The sequence below is a fragment of the Haliotis asinina genome, chromosome 3, assembly GCF_037392515.1.
Source record: "Haliotis asinina isolate JCU_RB_2024 chromosome 3, JCU_Hal_asi_v2, whole genome shotgun sequence".
NCBI classification, from domain to species: domain Eukaryota; kingdom Metazoa; phylum Mollusca; class Gastropoda; order Lepetellida; family Haliotidae; genus Haliotis; species Haliotis asinina.
Window position 1 is genome coordinate 52,435,464 of NC_090282.1, and position 21,604 is coordinate 52,457,067.

Sequence of the window (21,604 nt, forward strand, 5' to 3'; positions counted from 1 at the left end):
TAACTGATAAAATTGCCATTGCAAACAAGTTTGGTAAAACTATAGCTGCACATTCGTGTTCATCCAATTATAATCCATCATTTCAGAAACATAAAATCATCAACAACAGCAAAAACTGAACTTTCATTCTGGTAATGGCGAAGACTATACTGAAGTATTTTCACTACATGAGCTGAATACTGCCTTTGCGCAGGCTCATGATACCGCAACAGTCACTGATGATATCCAATACCAGCTCCTGAAACATTTACCCAAATTATGTCTTGAAACACTTCTGAACATTTTTTATCATATTTGGACAACAGGGCACTTTCCGCCTTTGTGGCATCATGCCATTGTTGTACCAATACCTAAGCCTGGTCGTGATCATACAGTTCCATCGAACAATAGACCTATTTCACTAACTAGCTGCATTTGAAAGACCATGGAATGCATGGTCAATAATAGATTAGTATGGTTTCATGAATCTAATATCCTTATTACTAACATCCAATGTGTTTTTTGCAAAAATAGAAGCACTATTGATCATTTGGTTCAACTAGAATCATTTGTTAAAAATTTCATTGTCAATAACCAACATGCTGTATCAATATTTTTTGACCTGGAGAAAGCTGATGATACCACATGGAAACCTGGTATTTTAATTTACATGAGTTTGGTTTGAGAGGCCACTTGCCACATTTTATATCCCAGTTTTTAACAGTCAGACAATTTCAAGTTCGTATTGGATCACCCTTGTCTGTTACTTTATTCAGTATAAAAATAAATAGTTTCTCAAAAGTTTTAAATGACTCAGTAGATGGGTCATTGTTTGTTGATGATTTTAATGTTTCATGTCGTAAAAATATGCATACCATTGAGAGACAATTACAGATGTGTTTAAATAAAATTCATAAATCGTCACTTGAGAATGTCTGCCACAGCAGATTTCAAGTACTGGTTTGATTTCATGTCAATATTTAATCGTACTACTTTTGCAATCCAAGGTGAACCAATATCCTACGAGGAGTTTGCGACAGATTTGTGTGACACCAGCAGTGACAGGATTTAAAATAGTGATTGGGTTTACACAGTGTGGCATTCTGACAAGGTAGATGTGTGTATCATTTATCATGAAAATTTATCATGAAGTCCAAGTTAGGCTTGTTTCCAAATTAATTTGACTTAATTTGATTTAAAAGAAAAACTGAATTCACAGGCACCATGCATATAGGTAACAATAAACATGGTGTGGTTGAGATGAAAGTATTTACATAAAAGTTTTTAAATGAAGACAGATCGTGAAAGATTGTATTCATCATTCACTAACTCCCATCACAAAGTACAATTCATTGCATACTAAATGCACAAAGCAGGGTAAAAAAAACACAAAATCCTTACCCAATACAAGCGTTGGCCAGTTTTCTAGTCGAGCTGTCAATCCCTTCAGAAATATCTGATGCAAAAACAGTAGTGTCTCACTGAAATAGAAAGGTTTTGAATGTGAAACTGGAATGTTACACATTGGTCATGCACAACAAATATTTAGAACCAAAGTGACAACGAACATGCAGCTTCTTGAAAAGAACCTTTCCTTTTCCTCCTGTACATTTTTTTGGGGTGACATCTCTGTGACAACCATAACATATCTTAGTCTCTTGCTGGAGTTTGAACCTTAGATCTTCTGACCCAAACTTAGGCGCACTGTCCACATGACCAAAGATTAAAGAGGTTAACAGAAATCAAGAAGCTGACATGGTAAGGATGTCATCTAAGGGATGACTCCATGTACTGCTACATCTGCATAAGATCACTTTAGTTTAAATTATTAAACATTCTGCAGATCTGACAAAATATCAGTTAAATTCATGAATAATTTGAACTTTCCAATGATAGACTCTGAATAATTACAATGTAACTTTGAATGAGAATCACACATACAATGACTTCTAAATACTTTACATGTGAGTCTGTGATAAAGATCAAGATTATCTCAAGCTCACTTGAGGCTAATCTGATGCATATATCACTGATGCTTATCTGAAAAAATCTAATAAAGAACACATATATTATGTGCACCAGATATGATTCAACTCTGTCCATGATATAACATAATAGGTATTGGGGATACAATGCCAGTTTTATTCACACTGACACATAAAAATGTCAAACTGTTCATAAAATGATTAGACGATGCCATTAGACGATGCCATTTAGAAAGTGGTCAAATGCAACATATGTCATATTTGGGATTTCACTTTCTTAGTAAAGTACAAATTCTAGTACTTTTTTCGGTTGAGTCCCATCCGGGATTCGAACCCGCACCCTCAGAGTCAGGCACCTAATCGCCAGCACACAAAGTCAGCCGCCTAGCCCGCTCAGCCACCGCGACTTCCACAAAAAATAAAAGACAAAAAATCTTCCAAACCCCCAACACCTATTCAGTACATGTTGCTGCTATTATCATAGCTTTTGAAAATTTATCATGAATTCAGCTATCTATAGAGACGTATCTTTTGTAAGCATTTATTTCCAATCTCCATGAAGCTTGATGAGTATGGGTGACACACCTATCTTGTGAGCGAAGGTACATCCCCTCGTCTGAATGATTGGCTGTTGTAGCTATCTGCCGGGTACCCACAGGCCACCAGCACTGTCTTTATTGCTGTGATAAAGGAGGGATAGGTAAGACCACTGATTTGCCATCACACATGAAAGAAAACAGATGATTTGATATCTCGCCCGGGATGTCACATAACTGTTACCTGAGTGCTGTGAAGGGGCACAGTGGCAGTTGTAACACCCTCTGTTCGAACTGAATAGTTGTGGAATGTCAGACGGTTACATAGACTGTAACACCATTAACATCACGAATACATCATTGGCCATCTGGAGATGTACTTTGTGTACCAGGAAGCAGTGTAGACTTTCTCATTCAGGTAGAGAAAGATACCAAACAGGCACCCCAAAATGAGATGATATAAGGAATAGATAAGTCGAGTTGAGATCTGATTTGTCACAGAATGGTTGGCTTGGCTGGCAATTTCTGTGCCAGTGGCATGCTTTTAACATGCATGACACCCATTTTAACTACAGTGTCCATGCTGTGAGGGGGTTGAGTAGAAGCTGGAAGTGGTGTCAGACTGAAATATAGGCAGAACCTGAGAAAACATTGGATCATTGCAGAGTAGGCTTTCTTAGTCATGTATGCATAGGCCGCCTGCTTGTATGACGTCAACTTGGCGTCTAACCGACACAGTTCTGCTCCACCTGGGCCTGTCATAGGACCAAGAATCATGTCATATCCAGCAATCTGTAACCATGACATATTGCGTCGAGAGGCAGCAGGCTTGAAAAAGCTCTCCTGATTTTTGCCTATATATCATGCTACTGCAGTCTGAACTTTGCTGATTTTTAGCCAACTGGATACCACATACTTCCTGGATACATGATTCCACACGGATGATGAGATATTTGGAGGATTTTGTGATGTTCATATTGCTATATTTGCAATATAGCATATTCAGTGACATGCTGATGTCAGCTTGGGGTGTAACAAGTATAGACCCATGGCCAGAGAGTGACAATAGACAGCCAATTAGCTTGCTCTCAGTAACAATGAGGACCTACTCAACTAGCGAGCTGATGTTACTTAATAGCAAAGACAGTTTTATCCCCACTGACACTTTTATGCAACTGCGATCTTTTGGTATATGTTCTAAGAAACAGACAAGGAGAGGCCTTCGAAGTCGTAAACATTGTAGCGATGATAAGACATGCAGACCATCCTCCACTTCAATGAATAATGACATCAAAGGAGATCATATTAAAGGCTGAAATATCAAAGTATGTCTGTGAAACGCACAGTCTGTTAGAAACAAAACAGCTGAAGTCGTGGACTATATAATGGACAATGACGTTAATGTATTCCTTATTATTGAAACTTGGCTGCACTCACAAGGAGATGATGCTATCATCGCTGATATGACGCCACCAGCATATTCGTTTCGTCACGAACCACGTCTCTCTTCCAGGGGTGGGGGTGTGGCTGTGATATTTAAGGAGTACTTGAACCTCAAACTGTGCTTCAGTAAGATATCCTATAAAAGCTTCGAACATCTGAGCTTCATGCAGTACAATGGGAACGTCGGAGTGAGATGTGTGTGCATCTATCGTCCACCTGTATCCAAACGTAACGGTTCTACTCAACAGGATTTCATTGAAGATTTCTCATTGCTTCTGTCAAACCTCACACAGAAAAACATACTAGTTCTTGGAGACTTCAACATTCATTGGGATAGTCCACAGGATGCCGTCACGAAAAAGTGGATTAAGCTCCTGGAATCTCATGAGCTTGTGCAGAATGTGGTTACTTCTATCCATAGATCAGGACATACCCTTGACTGGGTTATTACACGACAGGATGGGGATATCTTGGATGATGTATCTGTGTCAGACTCCCAGATGTCTGATCACCAGGTTATCACCTGTATCTTATCTTTAGTGAAACCGCCAAAGCCTGTTCAAACTGTCAAATCTCGCAATATTAAGAAAATTGATAGAGATGACTTTAGATCAGATTTACTAAACTCACAACTATTGACGACCCATACAGATGATCCGGACACTTTATGTGAATTGTATAATGACACCCTATCCCATCTCCTTGATAGGCATGCACCCTTTAAAGAGAAGAATATTCTTGACCGTTCGTCGTTACCATGGTTTAACGAAGAGATTGCTTCTTTAAAAAGAGAGCGTCGTTTCAGAGAGTGGAGATGGAGACAGTCCGGTTTAGAAGTGGATCGTCAAATGTTCACTGCCGCTAGAAACTGTGTAACTAGGGCAGTACGGAGGGCAAAGTCTGCATACACTCTATCAGCTGTTCAGTCAGTAAGATCCAGTAGAGAGATGTATCAGCTCCTAAATCGCTTAGTTGGCAAGCCTAAGGATTCTGCTCTCCCACAGACGTCGGATCTGGGGGAACTTGTGGATAACTTCAATAGCTTTTTTTGTTGACAAAATCTGCAAGATTCGAAATGAACTTGATTCATTTGATGTACCTTCTGTAACGCATCATGAACCAACCCAACTGGGTCAAGAACACACCATCAGTGCTTTTGTATCATTTTCAGAAGCAGAGGTCCTAAAGCTCTTAACATCAGCAAGACCAACATTTTGTATGTTGGATCCAGCATCAACACGGTTTGTTCTTGAGTTCATTGATGTTCTGCTTCCAGTGATAACGCAGATAATAAACAGCAGTTTATCTTCCGGATGTGTTCCCAGGTGTCTGAAGGTCGCTGTTGTTAAGCCGCACTTGAAAAAGCCTGGCTTAGACTCTGACATACTGTCAAACTATAGGCCTGTCTCTAATTTATCCTTCATATCAAAAGTGCTTGAGAAGGCAATCAAGGTACACCTTGTTGATCACTTGACCTTGAATGACCTCTATGACGTGCATCAGTCTGCATATCGCTCCGATCATTCCACAGAAACCGCGCTTCTGCATGTGATGGAGAGACTTCTTGCTGCAGCTGATGCGGGCAATGTCACAGTTCTAACGCTGCTTGATTTATCAGCGGCTTTTGATACCATTGACCATGTTCAACTAATTGAGTGCCTGAAAACAGAATTTGGTATTCATGGCACTGCTCTAGGATGGTTTGTCTCCTACCTAAAAAGTAGGACTCAATCTGTGGTCATTCACGACGTGAAATCGTGTACGCATCAGCTTACATACGGAGTGCCACAAGGTTCCATTCTTGGGCCCATTCTCTTTACACTCTATATGAAGAACCTCGGCAATATCATTCGGCACCATGGTGTGATGTATGAGTTATATGCTGATGATACCCAACTGTTGCGTTCCACTAAATCTGATTCACTCCGAGCTGATATATCTATAGTTGAAGACTGTATCCTTGACTCCAAAGCATGGATGACACAAAGGAAGCTGAGATTAAATGACAGTAAGACCAAGGTTCTACTGTGTGGATCACCCGGTAGCAAAGATAAGGTGGATGTGTCTTCGCTGGTAGTGGGTAACGAGAAAGTTCCTTTCAGTGACTCGGTGAAAGACCTTGGTGTTTTTCTAGACTCAAATTTGTCCATGGAAACACATGTGAACTCTGTCTGTAAGTCATGCTATTTTCACCTCATAAGTATTGCTTCCATTCGTGATATTCTGACACTCGATGCAGCTCACCATCTAGTTCGTTCACTTATTCTCTCACATTTGGACTACTGCTGCAGTCTTCTTGTAAATATCCACCAAGAACTACTGTCTAAGCTACAGAGGATTCAGAACTCTGTGGCGCGACTGACTTGCCGAGTCAACAAGCGCAGTCACATTACACCATTGCTGATACGCTTACACTGGCTGCCTACGAAACAGAGAATAGAGTATAAAGCTCCAAGCTCTGAAAGAACTCCTCAGTGAATATGTCCCTCCGCGGCTTTTAAGATCAAGTTCGAACTGTCAGCTGAATGTTCCCAAGGTCAGACTAAAGTCATATGGACATAGACAGTTCTCTTACACAGCTCCCCTTCTCTGGAACACACATGCCTCTTCACATACGACAAGCCTCGTCCGTGGAATCTTTCCAGTTTCAACTGAAAACCTTCCTTTTTAAACAAGCTTATGAACTTTAACCCTTTCTTCAGATCACTCTGTCTTCTAGCGCCTAGAGAAATTGCCTTGCAGTTTGATTTGTGCGCTATACAAGAACACTTATTATTATTATTATTATATTGCCATTAACATGGAGCTCAGAGATTTTGTCACTGATTGTGCTATTCAAACTTGGAATGTGTCTAGAAGTTAAGTAAAAGCCATAAGATGCAGATTACTAAAATAAAATCTTCATTGCTGCTGGATTGTGTGAGGTGCCTTTGTTAATAGCATACATTGTTGCTGAATTATCGGTAAAAATAATCACATTTTCCGCTCCACACTGCCGCTCATCACCTAACCGCTAAACCAACGATCGCTAGTTCCTTGATGACATGTTCTTCACACACACCTACCATGTCAGAATGCCACTATGTAAACTATGTAAACCCAATCACCATTTCAAATAATGTCACTGCCGGTGTCACACAAATCTGTCGCAAACTCCTCGTAGGATATTGGTTCACCTTGGATTGAAAAAGAAGTAACATTAAATATTGACATGAAATCAAACCACTACTTGATATCTACTCTGGCAGATGCATTAAGTGAAGTAAAGTGATGTTTATGTCAGACACTGTTACTCACATGGAACAAACGCCAGAGAAATGTAATTCCTCCATGGACTGTAGGTGATTTCCAACTTAGCAACCAGTTTCTGCAATTGAAGTTTAGGTCATTGATGTTACGTAACACTGTTTTCAGCTCCTCTAATTTCTGACATCTCATTGCTAATTCACATGTCTGTTTACACTTTGCTATGACGAGAAAGTGCTATGATCAGAGAGTCATCCAAATACACTAAACATACACTTGAAGCCTCTGCGACTCATCATGCGGGTGATGCTGGAAGTATTATGCCGAAATATTTCTGGGCTTGTAGCAGTGCCAAATGTCAGTCTCATGTTGATAATATAAGTCAAATTGTTGTCGCTGAGGAATTTCCATTGTAAACCCAGATCATCATTGCAGTCAGGGTGGACAGGGATGCGTTCTTAAGGTCAAGCTTTGCCATGTAGCCATTACATGGTAGAGGCTGCAGTGCTTTGTCAATTGTATCATACGGAACGTGACTGGTTGTGACATAATTATTAATACTAAAACCTACAATCATGGATAAGTCGAACTCCAGAATTTCCTTTAGGAATAGCAGTGATACTGCTCACTATAGTAGGCTTATGTGACACTTTAGCATAGTTCCCCACATCTAGTTCTCAAAGTAACTTTTTCTGAGCTTTAATGAAATTTTCTTCACTCAAAGAAGACCTAGAATTATCACATTCCACTTGTTTGACATCCAAATCTCTGTCAATAATCCTAAAACCATAAGTTATACCAGATAGAATACATTCTTTGTCATTATCCTCCTCTAACTCTGCTTCCCACTGATCTAACACGTGAATCAAGGTGTTAGGCAGTAACTGCTTCCAGCTACTCTGCGGTTGAGAGGTTTGTGAGCTAGGGGTTAGCCTGGAGTGTGATTCTGAGACTTAGACTCATGAGCGTACTCTGGATGTTGCCTGTAGCAGATGACACACACATGCGCGTACTTACAGTTGGTGTAGCAGCAACCTGAATGGTTTATACAGATTTCTCTACTGCTGTTAGTTGGAGATGCCATGCACTGGAGCTTGTTCATTTTTTCTCTAAATAATAATAGAACATGTTCTGGTAGTCTATGTCAGTCCACTTCTTGGAATCTCCTGTGTGTGATTTCAGATGCGTCAGTGTGCTGTTGAAGACAGATATTCAATGGTTTGTGATAGATCAAGGCATTGTTGAGCAAACAAATCATTACTCTTGCGTTAGCTGATACCCACTGCGCTGGACTTACTTGCTCCGGTCTAATCATTGATTGACAGTTTCGTTTTAGCAGAACTGTACCAGATTCATGAACTTGTGCCCAAGGTCTTGTTGTGAAATTGGTGATACAGAGTTGATGCTCACCTTGTGTAACCTTCTGTTCGGCATGGTCCGCTTGCTCTGTGTTTAGAACATCCCAGTGTAGAAGAGCCCAGAGATTCCAGCAGTTGGTTCAGTTTGTTGTTGTTCGACAGGTCTCTCACCGCAGTGGTGTTGTGAGACTCAGAAGGTTGAGATGCTTTTCGAAGTGGTTTATTACTTTTTCAAGTAATGTTGTGCTAATTCTAAATTTAGGATTTCAGTGTCTGACTTAACCAAGGCCAGTTCACTTGAGTTAGTGAATTCTTCTTTAGTCAGATTATTAATAGAACTATCTGTAAATCCTTGCTTGGTAAGCCAAGCCTTTCTCCACCAGCTGCAGATGTAGGACAGATTTTTGTCCTGTGAGAATATGAGTCACATACATGCAAGTGTGTTCTGCGCATGCCTGCTTGGATGGTAGAGTGCTGTTTACGCATAATGCCTGTCCATGACTTCTGGGATTTAAACTTTAATAATGTAAATTATTACCCCTCAATAGTCATTGCATCTTTTTCAAGTAATTATTTCTGTGATGTATGTATAATTATCTGCATGCTGTCAATGAAATACCTTAAAGGTCACATGCAACCAAAAAATCAAACATAATTTAAACACGATTATCTTATCACATATTCATGACTTATAATATACATTACTGCTTGTAAAAAAACAAATAAACAAAATTATAAGCATACAATTGCGATTCAAAAGTGCCATATTTTGTACTTGGGCTTACTCCCTTCCAAACAAAGCCCTCAGGAGACCGAATCCAGTCGTAGAGTGTGAGCGTGCACTCAAGTGTAACAACGGCTTCCGATCGGCTGGTTCATTTGCTGATATGCTGAGTGCTCATTGTGTGTACAGAAAGATTATCTGTTTGATGGGCATTTTAGAAGTATGGCGAGTCACAAGAAAGCAAGATTCTTTATGGATGACAACTTCTTTTATTGTACTTGATGCATTGTTTCAGTATGGATTCATATACCGTTGTTAAACAAAATCATATACACAAAAAAAGTTGCTATCAATAAAAAATGTAGATAGAGATGTTGGGTTTTGTACATGACCTCTGAATTTGTGTTTGATCCAATTAAAAATCATATCAGTAGAGATGGTGAACTACTTCATGGCTTGAAACTGTAATTCGTCCACGTACAAAGCAGGACTTGAAACTGAGAAGAGTTTGCACCAGTTTCTGTCAGATCCAGTAATCCCAGAAAAGTGGATGTAGTTTGTTTGCAACCCACAGACGTAAAAACATGTCATATGTACAATTATCACACCTGCCTAATTACATAATGTGGCAGAGACAAGACTCAGGTGCACGAGTCATAAATCAATTTATTTTGTGAATGGCGTATAGCCTGATAGGTGTTAAGTTTAACTTGCATGTGGTCAATGATTGAAGCTGTGTATTGCATACCGTCTTTAGCAGACAGGCAGGCAGGCAGACATATACAGTGTTCCCAGAAATTATTGAGAAAATCTTTGTTTTTTTTTTAAAGATGCTAAGATTGGAAAAAGGGCTTTCACTATGCACTAAGCATACTAAATAAGGGAGACAACTCTTGAAGGCTTAGAAGGCAGCTCATTACGTCAAGAGTTATCTCCCTTGTCTGAGCAGACGGCTTCCTGTGTTGACATGGCAGAATTTACAACAAGAGAGAAAAGAAAGCTCATTCTAGATGATTTTGAAAGGGGTGAGGCTGATGCTAAAGTGTTAGCTTGTAGACATGGTATTCCTCTGTCTATAGTATACAGAACTTTGAAGAATATTCAAACAGGAACCGGGATAGAGCACAAAGAAGGGGCAGGTCGGCCTAGGAAATTCAGTGTTGTGGATCGCCGAAGACTTGGGCAGATTGTGAGTAGGGGCAAATTGAAAAGTGTTGAGAACATCAGAAATGAAATGATTAGCAGAGGAAGTCCTCAGGTATGCAATGAAACAGTTAGGCAGGAATTACAGAGACTTAATTGGGTGAAAAAACGTGGAATTCCCTCGCCGTTGATGAAAGATGCACAAAAGGAAAAACGTTTAAACTGGTGTCGGGCTCATGAAAATCAAGATTGGGATAATGTATTCTTTTCGGATGAAAGTTCTGTTTGGCTTTTCCCGAATTGTGTGAAAATTTGGACCAAAGATACTGTCAAACCTATCTACCAGCGACCCAAACATAGCCCGAAGTTTCACATGTAGGGTGGCATATCGGCTCGCGGAGTGACGCCATTGTGTGTTTTCACGGGAAACTTGACAAAAGAAAGATACGTTGACATTCTAAATGGTCACCTTCTTCCGACAGCACAAACATTGTATGAAGATGATTGGATTTTCCAGCATAATAATGACCCAAAACACACTGCGCGCTACACAAAACAGTGGTTGTCGGGTGAAAATGTTCAAGTTTTAGACTGGCCCAGTTACAGCCCAGACCTAAACCCAATTGAGAATGTGTGGGGAGTCATGAAGGACAGAATAAACCAAAAGGGACTGAGAAATATTGAAGATATGAAGGCCGAGGTGGTCTAATATTGGGATACCCTGTCACACGATTACCTACAAACTTTGATGGGTAGTGTGCCTAGGCGTATTCAGGCATGCATTGCTGAGCGAGGAGGTCTAACAAAGTACTAAAACAAGACTGAGACTGTAAAAGGATGATGTTTTAACATGTTTATGTAAGTAAAACGCCAGAAGTTAATAAACGTAATGAGTTACATGACGCAACATGATTCTCAATAATTTCTGGGAATACTATAGGTGTCAATAAACCAGACATTTAGCTTTCTCTGTGACAGAGGCTGTTTACCACAATCAACAAGATTTTTTATGTAATGAGTAGATTATTTACTTGTTTGTGTAAACTAGTAGTAGACTACTGCTCATGATCTCATACTCTGGCTATGCATACTGTTTTCAGCTCTAAAGGGAGGGGGGAGACAGTGCATGCTGGGATTTCAACAGGTCATGCTGTACCAGGTTAGAATGTTCCGACGTAAGTGCTCTAAATGTTACCAGCCCCACTTTGCATATTCATGCTTTTGGGGGGAAGGGGAGCAACGCTCCCTCCTAAGATTGCAACACCAACCTTACACACAGCCCCTACCCACCCTCGCACCAACCCCAACTTCCAAATTTCACCAATCGGTTTAGTACTAAAGAAGCAAACATGTGCAAGTGACTCCACAGGTAAGAATGCTGATGATTTTGATTAAACCACCATCTTTCCTATCCCAAGGCAAATCAATAAACGACCATATTGACCAACAGGCCTGTTCAGTCTCTTATGCAAGCTTTGATGAAGCTGTGAACATGGTTCAGCAACTCAGCCCAAATGCTCAGCTAGCCAAGCTTGACATCAACTCTGCATTTAGGATCATGCAAGTCAATCCTGGAGATTTTGATTTGCTTGGTATCCATTTACACAGTCAGTGTTACTGTGATAAATGTTTGCCATTTGGCTGCTCAATATCATGCTCTGTGTTCGAAAAATTCAGTACCTTTTCGCCGTGGCACTGATGCACTACCTTGATGACTTCCTCACAGGGGGTGACATGGGTCCGGGGAGTGTGAACAGAACCTTGGGACATGCCTGATGGCCTCGTCTGATCTTGGTGTGCCAATTGCACATGAGAAAACAGTCGGCCCAACAACATGTTTGACACTCCATGCTCTCGAGATTGATACAGCAAATATGCAAGTCAGAATGCCGGGTAAGGGTTAGGTCGACGATGTCTCACACTTGATAAAATCTCTGCTTTCCTCTGGCAAACAAAGGACTCGGAAGGTGCAGCAATAAACTCAATTTTATGTGCCGCACCATTCCAATGGGCAGTCCGTTTTGTCGCAGATTCATACAGGAAGGTAAGGCACCAGTCGCATCAAATTCACCTCATGCAGTCTTTGAGGGAGGATCTATCTGTATGGCTTACTTTCCTCAACAGCTATAATGGCATATCTGTGTTTCAGGAAAGTCAATGGTTGGACAGTTCGCACTTGCAGCTATTTACTGTTGCAGCCAGCACCACAGGCTTTGGGGCATACTTTCAGGGATGCTGGGTGAGCGGCTGCTGGTCAGATGCCAGGGTAATGGACAGTCTGACGAAGGACATGATGCTCGTGGAGCTTTTTCCTATTGTACTAGAGGTACGACTATGCGGTAACTGTTTTGCCAACAAGGAGGTACTTTTCGCTTGTGATAATCAAGCAGTAGTTTCCATCAAACAAACATGAAAGTTACGCCGTATCATGTCTCTTGTCAGACAGCTAGTCCTACTTTGTCTGTCCCATAATATATGGTTCAAAGCAAAATACATCAGTACCACAAACAATGTAATCGGACATGCTTTGTCGAGATTTCAGTGGCAGCGATTCCAAGCAGCAGAGCCAGCAGCAGAGGCACAACAATCTCCACTTCCAGACATCCTTTGGATCCCCTTACAAGGGAGGCTGACAGATTGTTGCACGTATCACTGGCGAGTAACACATGGTCAACTTACCAAGCAGGAGTTGAGGATAACAGTCACTCAGGATAACATATGACATTCCACAAACATGGAGAGTACCATTGGATAATCTTGTTTATTTCATTGCTTACTTGTCTAAGACAGGGCTTGCATCTAGTACAGTAAAATCGTACATCAGCGGTATCGCAACTTTCCACAAGCTGCGCAACATGCAGGACACCACAGAACATTTTATCATTAACAAGGTGATACAAGGTATGTATAAGGCCAGTCTGAGAAGGGACCTGCGTAAACCAATCACACTGGAACTGTTACAGGTAATTGTAGCAAATCTAAGGTCAGTATGTTCTTCATTATATGAAGCTTCCCTTTTTCAAGCAGTATACTGTGTGGATTTTTCCGGGTAAGTGAATTGGTACAAACTAGACAACAGCCTGGCTGTCAGGCCCAGGATGTCACCATACAAGACAGCAACCTGTTAGTTACTCTCTGTTACTCAAAGTCAGACAAACTCTCAAGAGGTATTACAATCAGCATCTCCAGCTCTCCGAATCATGGCTTGTGCCTGGTAGCAGCATACAGAACTTACTTAGGTAAGCACACAAAAGGATCAAAGCAGGCCTTTGCACACTTCGACCAGTTCCCAGTAATTAGGTTTCAGTGTGAAGCTGTTTTAAATAAATCCCTCGCTTTCAGTGGGATTGACACTTTCGTCTATACCTGCCATTCTTTTCGGATAGGAGCAACTACCATGGCAGCGTGCAAGGGTGTAAGTGCAGAGCTAATTCAGCACTTGGGTCGATGGGGATCTGTGTGTTACAAAACTTACATATGCATTCCATTTTTCATATAATAATAATCTAATAGGTTGTGCAGTTCATTAGTAATCTATTTGGGTTTATTGTGTATGGTCCATTCTCCTCCCTTGAGTGATCGCCGTGTTTCAGTTTGGCTGATTGGTTCCAGTTACCCTGAGAGTCAGTAACCAGCAATGCCATCAGCTTGACAGTGACAACATGCTCTGACAGGTGGTGGAACGACAAGTGGCCAGTCACCCCAAGGCCCTCGTCATTTACTTAGGGTCACACAACCTAAGTCTAGTCACTGCTTGAGCTGTCAATGCTCTGGATCCGCCTGCTGCTCCCCAAGGCCATAATTGTCTGGTCCCACATGCGGCCTAACCAATACTAGCATGTGGGCAGGAGCTCCACCCAGCTAGAAAGGGCAAGACCTAAACTTAACAGGAGGGTTGGCAGCATGGTGTGAGGTGTTGGAGGTGTACAGGAGTAGTATATACAATGACAGTTCTGGACCACTTTCAAGAAATGTCTCTACAAAGCCTTATTTACTAAATAAGGCTTTGGTTGGGTCATTAGCTCTTGCTACTATTACCCCTACTACTTAACGTGTGTTGGAGGTAACACTGTGCCGTACGGTACGATCAATAATTCTTCTCTTACAAACCCCCTACCCGGCCCATCCCTCAAGTAGTACAAGTTAGGTTCGTCGGCTTTCATATCCACTTTATCTATGTTGTAAGTTTTGACTGACCATATAGGATCGGTGGCCCGCTTACGGCTATCACCCTCGTGTTCCCCCGGCTGGTATAGATACATTACCCCTACTACTTAACGTCTGTGCCTATGTCATGTTTATATCGATGAAACAGTTTAACGTGAACCGCCTACGATCTCTTTGGTGTTCATAATAAAGGCTTGCTGGGCTTTTTGTATCCCCTGTTCTATGTACTTTTTTTTCTCGTCCTCGCTGATAGCAGACTTACGAGACTTGGATCGAATATCTTGTTTCATTCCGTTATATTTTTTGAGTTCAGAGAGGATTGAACGAAACTCCTCTTCTGAGATCTTACTATCAGAGAGTGCTGTGGAAATACGCTCACTCACTGTGTTCAGCTTTGCTTCGGCCAGAACCCTGATCTCGTCGTGTTTCAATGCCTTACGATTAAGTCTGCGTGATACTAACTTAAGCGCCAATCCTGCTAACCCTGCCACCCCAGCTGTTATTTCAATACCTAGCACTATAGGTGCGGCCACGATGGTAGCTAACAACCCAACGCCTGCCGCCCCTAGTCCCATGCTGGTTGCCATAAGGGTAGTGTCAGCCCCGTCCACGATATTGAAAGCTCTATTGTACTTCTTACATAGTGCTTTCCGCGTGTCACGGTCTTGTTCTAGTTGGCGTTTCACATCACATAACTGCCTCAAGCGGAACCCATCTACGGTTTCCAGCGTCTTCGCTACTTCCTCTACGACTGGGTACAGACCCATCCTATAATATATATTTTGAAAGATATTTTAATTGGGTTTCAGTTAAAAGTCTATCAATGAATTTGAAGTCTACAAGATCTAGACTACCACTCAGGGTAATAGGTGAGAGGCTAATAGACTTTTCTGTTGTAATAAAAACCCCAAGGAGGCTTATTAAGTGGTTTATAGGACCCGTGGTATCCCGTTGTATAACAATACGACAATATTCGCCTTTGTGTATGCTAAACCAGTGTATTAACACCCCGGGTAAAATTTGGTGTACTATTGGGGGGTCTCCATTGTCTGAATACTCAAAGAAGACTTCTATGATGAGTGTGAAAGGGGGGAATATTATTTCAGGATTACTAAATGTTAATTTATTTTCGAATGAAGACGTTAACCTATTTTTGTTAGTTCTTATTAATCCCCTCTCCGGAATGAAATCCCCGGGCCAGATACCGTTGTTCCTAATCTTAGAGATACGCCCCAATTCAGTTAATGTGATATAAGGTGAGGTGAGTGTTAAGTTGATCAGCCATTTGGGCTCTTTAAAATCTGATAACGACATCCGTCTGTACACGTTGTCTTTGAATTGTAGGATGTATAATTCATCTTCCTCACCAGGCTGATCGAATCCCTCCGTATCTCCTAGGTCGTTAAGCGTAGTGTTGGGATGATGACTGGTCATTATTATACTATTACGATATAATTTCCAACTGGTTTTTTGATAATAATTCAGGGGTGAACTTCATACCCATGAAGTGTATGTTGTCAGGCAGGAAGATCTTGGTTAGTGATATCTTGTTTTCCACGATCACGTTGACCCCCTCCAGACTGGTGTCGGCTCCAACACCCACCCGCACGTAAACGTTGCAAACTTGATACTGGTGTCGTTTCACCCACCCGAGTTTGATCCCATTCACGATCTCGACATCATTCCCCGATGGTTCCCCTAGGTAGACTTTGATGATCAGTGTTGAGTTTGCTGGTAGACTCTCTAGTATCTTGACCACGCCTTCGAATTCAGACACCAACTGCAATGTCACGTTTTGTATGGTCAGTTTACTCGATAGCATGTGGGCTGCTATAGTGTTGACTGGGCTGACGACTACGCTACGTCTCTGAGTTGGGACGTAAGCCACGAGCAGGGTTCCATTGTTCACGACTTTGTTTAGGTGGTTGTCTTTGTTATCCGTGAACACGTAAGGGGAGACGAGTCTAATATTGAGAAACCAGTCGTTATCGGGTAACAACACCCACTTGTCATCTTCGGTGAAGACGAGCATATATGGCTTGTTTCGGGCAACGGTAGTGCTCTCAACATCGTCTAAGTCGAACAGTTTACCCCCGAACGATGGGTATATTATCCAATTATTATCACCGGTGTTGACAAGGGCGTACTTAGTGTTGACTGTTGCTCTTGTGGTATCTACTATATCACTTAGGGTTCCACCGGAGGGGATTTCAACGCGTTTGTAAATGTTGTTTTTCAGTTGCAAGGCATACGATTTACCATCTACTCCGGGAGCGTCGAAACCGCGCGTGTCTCCGAGGTCGGAGAGCCCGATATTAACGCATTTTTTCACTCCAGGCCCTTGTGCGCTGGTCATTTTACATGAAGCGTTAAGCTGAGGTATCCTATATTTACAGGATTATGATTTATATCTAACACCGATATTGTCAGCTCAGGTATGTTGCCCTGGGTTAATCTCTTATACTGCCGTGGTGAAAACGACTCGGTTCTACCGTCGTTGTATTTCTCAGTTTTCACCGGCACTGCTCTCAGTATAGTGGAAGGGTGACCTCCTTGAATGTTATACGTTGTGCTCACCTGATCGAGATGAATGTACAGCTCTCGGTACGGTACTAGGTCGGGTAACTTCGTGCCTGTGACGGTTGTTGTTGGTTTTATCTCGTCAGGAGACATACCGAGTATCCTCGCTAAAGGTCGGCCGAGCCTCAAGGGGTTTCTTCCGTTGTTGATTAACACCACTGTACCGTTTGAGTCGTTCATCTTGAGTTCGGCTCCAAGGGGTTTGAAGACCTCGTCGTTTAGAGAGCACACGCTGTAGTAGCCGTCAGTTATCTGGCTGCGAGTTCCACTGACGAACAGCTTATTGTTGCTGATGTTGATGTTAGTCCATTGCGGTAGGTAGGTGATATCGCAGAGTGCGACTTCGAGTTGACCTGACGTGTTATCGATCGCGTGCGTCAGCTGAACGGCCTCACCGCTTGTTATTCCTGGAAGTGTTATGTACATATTACATATATACTTATTATATAATAGTTTTAAAATGTATTCCCCTGGTGTGTTTTACCCTAAACTGGACGTAGATTTCTCCACCATGAAGATCGTGGTTGCTCCTGGGTTGTATTTCAATGCCAAGTTTATAGATATGCCTGATAAGTATAAGCTTTCGGTGACTAACGTCAAGGCAGTCCACGCTTGGTTCAACAACCCTATGCAGTTCTGGCAGAATCAATTCAACTTTGCCGTGTGGTGCGCTACAACGGGGTGTGGTGTGACATTGACCGACACTCGGCGTGGACCGCTGAGTCAGTCTGTGTTCAAGTTCCACGTGTACTACCAGGTCAGACGTATCCTTAAAGAGATCAGCGCCCCCCTCCCACAGGACAAAGCGTGGGACGCAACAAACAACCCGTACGATAGACGGGCCTACGAACGTATTTGCAATGAATTCGAAATAAACCCGAAGACGGATTGGCGTTTGCCGGGGCCGAACCACGGGTTGGGTATTCCTTACAGTGATGGGTTCGCGGCAAAAGCATTTAACCAATATATACTATCACACTTTATGAAACGAAAAATGTTTAGTTCGGATAGTTTTTTCCATATAATACAGGATCTTGTTCATAAACCTGCCAAATATGGGCCACAACCAGTGAAAGATGCTAGTGATGATTTAGTGAGACGAGGTATACTTAAGCAGGGCTATGCTTTGTCAAGTAATGAATGGAGGGATGATCGTATGGACTTTAAAGGTGGTGTTGCTTTCAAAATCCAGAAAGTGGAGCAGTCAACCGCAGACGGGTGGAAAATGTTCATGCTGGACACGTCGAAAGGGTTTACTCATGCCGGGGTAGTCAGGTTGAACGACTCGATTCGAACGTACGTGTGGGCGCTGTTGGGCGCGCAGTCGCAAACGAGTTCCAACATCATCGGTAAGGGAACTGCTTACGACGCTCAGAAACAGTTCGTTGTCAACGTTGAGGATGCTATCAATTCTCCAGTTGATCTCCCGCGGGCTATCGAACGCTACCAAAACGTGTTAGAATACGCCAGGTCGAAAGTCGACTACGTGTTCGCCGTGGGGCTGTACATGGCTCCGAATGATATGCAACTGAGAGTAAAAAAAGTGGTGGGTTATAACAACAAAATAGTCATAGCCACGGCGGATCAAAAGTTGGGTATCAACCCCGATATTAACACCCCCTATATCCCACACATCCCACCACGTGAAACGGGTATAGTTGCGCCGCCCCCGGAGCCTAAAGTTCAACCAACACCACAGGAGGTGACCCCCCATATTCAGGCCTCCTATCAGCAGCATATTGATAATAAAACGGCCCTGTTGGTTGGTGGGGTAACTTTGGGACTTATTTGGTGAAAGATTTCTTAGCCGCTATGTACACCAGACCCGCCACGGCGACGATGGCTGCCCACATGTTTTGACTGAGCCACATGGCAGTTTTAGCCAGAGCGCCCAACAACCACGAGACGATGCTACCCAGGATGCCGGGAAGGGCTTCGGCGGCTTTACCAGCCAGTTTAGCTAGGCCTTCCCCGAGTTTTTTTATCCAGTCTTTAACACCCCCACCGCCACTTGGAGTTCCGCCGCCGCCAGGTGTGGGGGGTGTGGGGGTTCCTCCCACCAGTGACACCACCAGGGTTGATATGATGAAACCCAATGCAGTCAGAATGCTGGCGATGGTGATCCCTTGCTCCCGGAACAATATCCGAATCCTGTCTGCTAACGTGGTGTCTCGGTGGAGGACTTGATTGATGGTTTCCCGTATACGGCTGACCTAGGATCGAAGCTTTTCTTTGAAGGAGGATGCTGTCTCCAGCCAGACCTTCTTTTCCTCTTCCAAATCACGCATTCGTTTCTCGATGGGGGCTTTCCGAACCTCGTCCTCAGTTTCACCGAGTTTTTTCCTTTCATAGGCGATGTGGTCGTCTATCTCACTCATTTTGGTCGTGCTTTTCCAGAGATGACCACGAATGGTTTGCATTAACAGGTCCAACCCCCGCAGTTCCCGAAAGGTACTTTTGAGCCCCGGGAAGGGCTCGTTCTCGTAGTCGGCCAACACCTTTTTAATATCATAAGTCATGTTTTGATCCGATGGGGCGTCCCTGATGCCTTCCAGACTTTGAACTAACTCCGGAGGAATCTTAGGTCGCGCGCCACCGTAATATTCTAAGCCTAGTTTATCGCGGATAAAGTCAATCCCATATTTTCTGGCCAATGTTGATAAGGCAAGCGGTTTTCCCGTGCTTTTATTCACGAGATCGGCATCCGGGTGAGCCTTCAAACGCAGCATTTTATTGATGAGGGTAAACTTGGAATGTTCCCTTCCCGGCTGCTTGATGTTGTCTCTAGTTTCAATTGTGTTGTAATAATCGTCGACGGCGCCCTTAATGAGTTCGGCCCTTTGCTTCGATAATGAGGTCTCAACTGCGTCGACAGCCGGCTGTAGGCCCGTACTGAATGAGGTCTCCTGGTCATCATCGAATGCCTGGGCACTATCGCCCGACATCTCCGTCATATCTATGTCTTCATCCATTAGTATTAAAAATATATTTCATTTATATAACAATGTACGGTAGAAAATTAGATCCTTTCAGAAGATTGAGAGAGCCATTAGGCGCCAGAGCCGTGCGACAGTCGGTGACCATCACCAACAATCCCAGCAAGATAGACCAGAATCAAACTCTGCTGGTTAGATTTCCAAACCTTGGTGAGAATGACCTCATTGTACCAGGCACTGTTCGACTGGCGTTCAATATCACGTTGACCTCCGACAACGACAAACGCGAGCTAGTGCGGAACGTGGGTCGAGCTATCATCAAGAAAACGACCGTCAAGATCAGCGGTAACGAGGTGCTGAGCATCGACGACAGCGACGTGTTTCACTGCTACGGGGATCTCTGGAAAAGCGAGGGAGAACGAGTCAATGATGTGTACCAGGGTATCAGCAAATCAACCCGGTCGCGTATAGGGTATGCCTTCACGCCAGACCAGCTAGACAAGCTATCGGACGGTGAAAAGGCCATCGCTCGAGCATACGGGAATCGATTCTGCGTGCCGCTCGACTTCGAGTTGCTCACGGGACACGCGCCGTTTTACCAGGCCGCGCTGGGTGATAGGCTCGAATACGAGCTCACGTTTAACGACTATAGCAAAGTAGTGCGTACGCCGAACGGTGATGAGGCCAGTTATACCATAGACAACATCTCTCTGGAGTTCGACATGGTCACTAGCCCGGAGCTGGCCAGGCAGGTTCGAAGCCAGTACTCTGGGAAGATGGCTATCCTGTACGATCGCGTACTGAGGCATAGATCAGTCATGCGAGATAAGAGCGACACTGTGTGGAATATCAACCTGAACGTGCCGGCGCGATCGATGAAAGGTATCCTGGTCGTCCCCGTGGAGGATTACGAGCCATTCCGGAGGGACAGCGAGAAGTTTTTCAACCCCGAGATTGAAAAGGTGGAAGTGACCATCGAGGGCGTGCCCAACCAGCTGTTCAGTCATGGTATGAGACCACACCAGCAGTGGGATGAGATAAAAAAGCTACCAGTGGGGGCCCAACATTATATAACAAAGGACCTGGACCTAGGCTCCGTGCAGATCGGTGAAAACCTGACCACCAAGTACGCCCTATGGTTGGACATGCGATCCACGGATGATGATAAACTGCACGGTAGCGGGCGCCGTATAGATAACGGCAGCGAAGGGATAGCCATTCAGATTACTAAGAATGCTCAACCCGCTGGTAAGTTGAAATTATATCTGTACGTTATTATGGACGCGCAACTTAATATAGACAATGGGAGATTCGTGCAAGCCATCTACTGATGGGGGAGACCCCCACACCCCCCAGGGGTACCCCCAACTACCCACTGACCCACACTGCACCGGCTGTGGGAAGACCGTTTTCGTGTTGGATATGTTGGAGGGTTACTACAAGGATGTGTTCGATAACATCGTTATCATGTGCCCTACTCTGAGCATGAATAAAACGTACGCGCGAC

The 21,604-nt window shown here is 43.2% G+C and overlaps 1 protein-coding gene and 1 pseudogene across 2 annotated transcripts in view; one reads left to right on the forward strand and one right to left on the reverse strand.

The window, feature by feature from the left end:
• LOC137278153 (ras-specific guanine nucleotide-releasing factor 2-like) overlaps positions 1-21,604 on the reverse strand; it is an 802,775-nt gene that overhangs the window by 635,336 nt on the left and 145,835 nt on the right. For both annotated transcript variants that reach the window (XM_067810323.1, XM_067810322.1), the window contains one exon: positions 1,381-1,460. In XM_067810323.1, coding sequence (XP_067666424.1) covers positions 1,381-1,460 — 80 coding nt within the window. The remainder of the gene's footprint in view (positions 1-1,380; positions 1,461-21,604) is intronic.
• Positions 11,630-13,913, forward strand: LOC137277228 (uncharacterized; annotated as a pseudogene).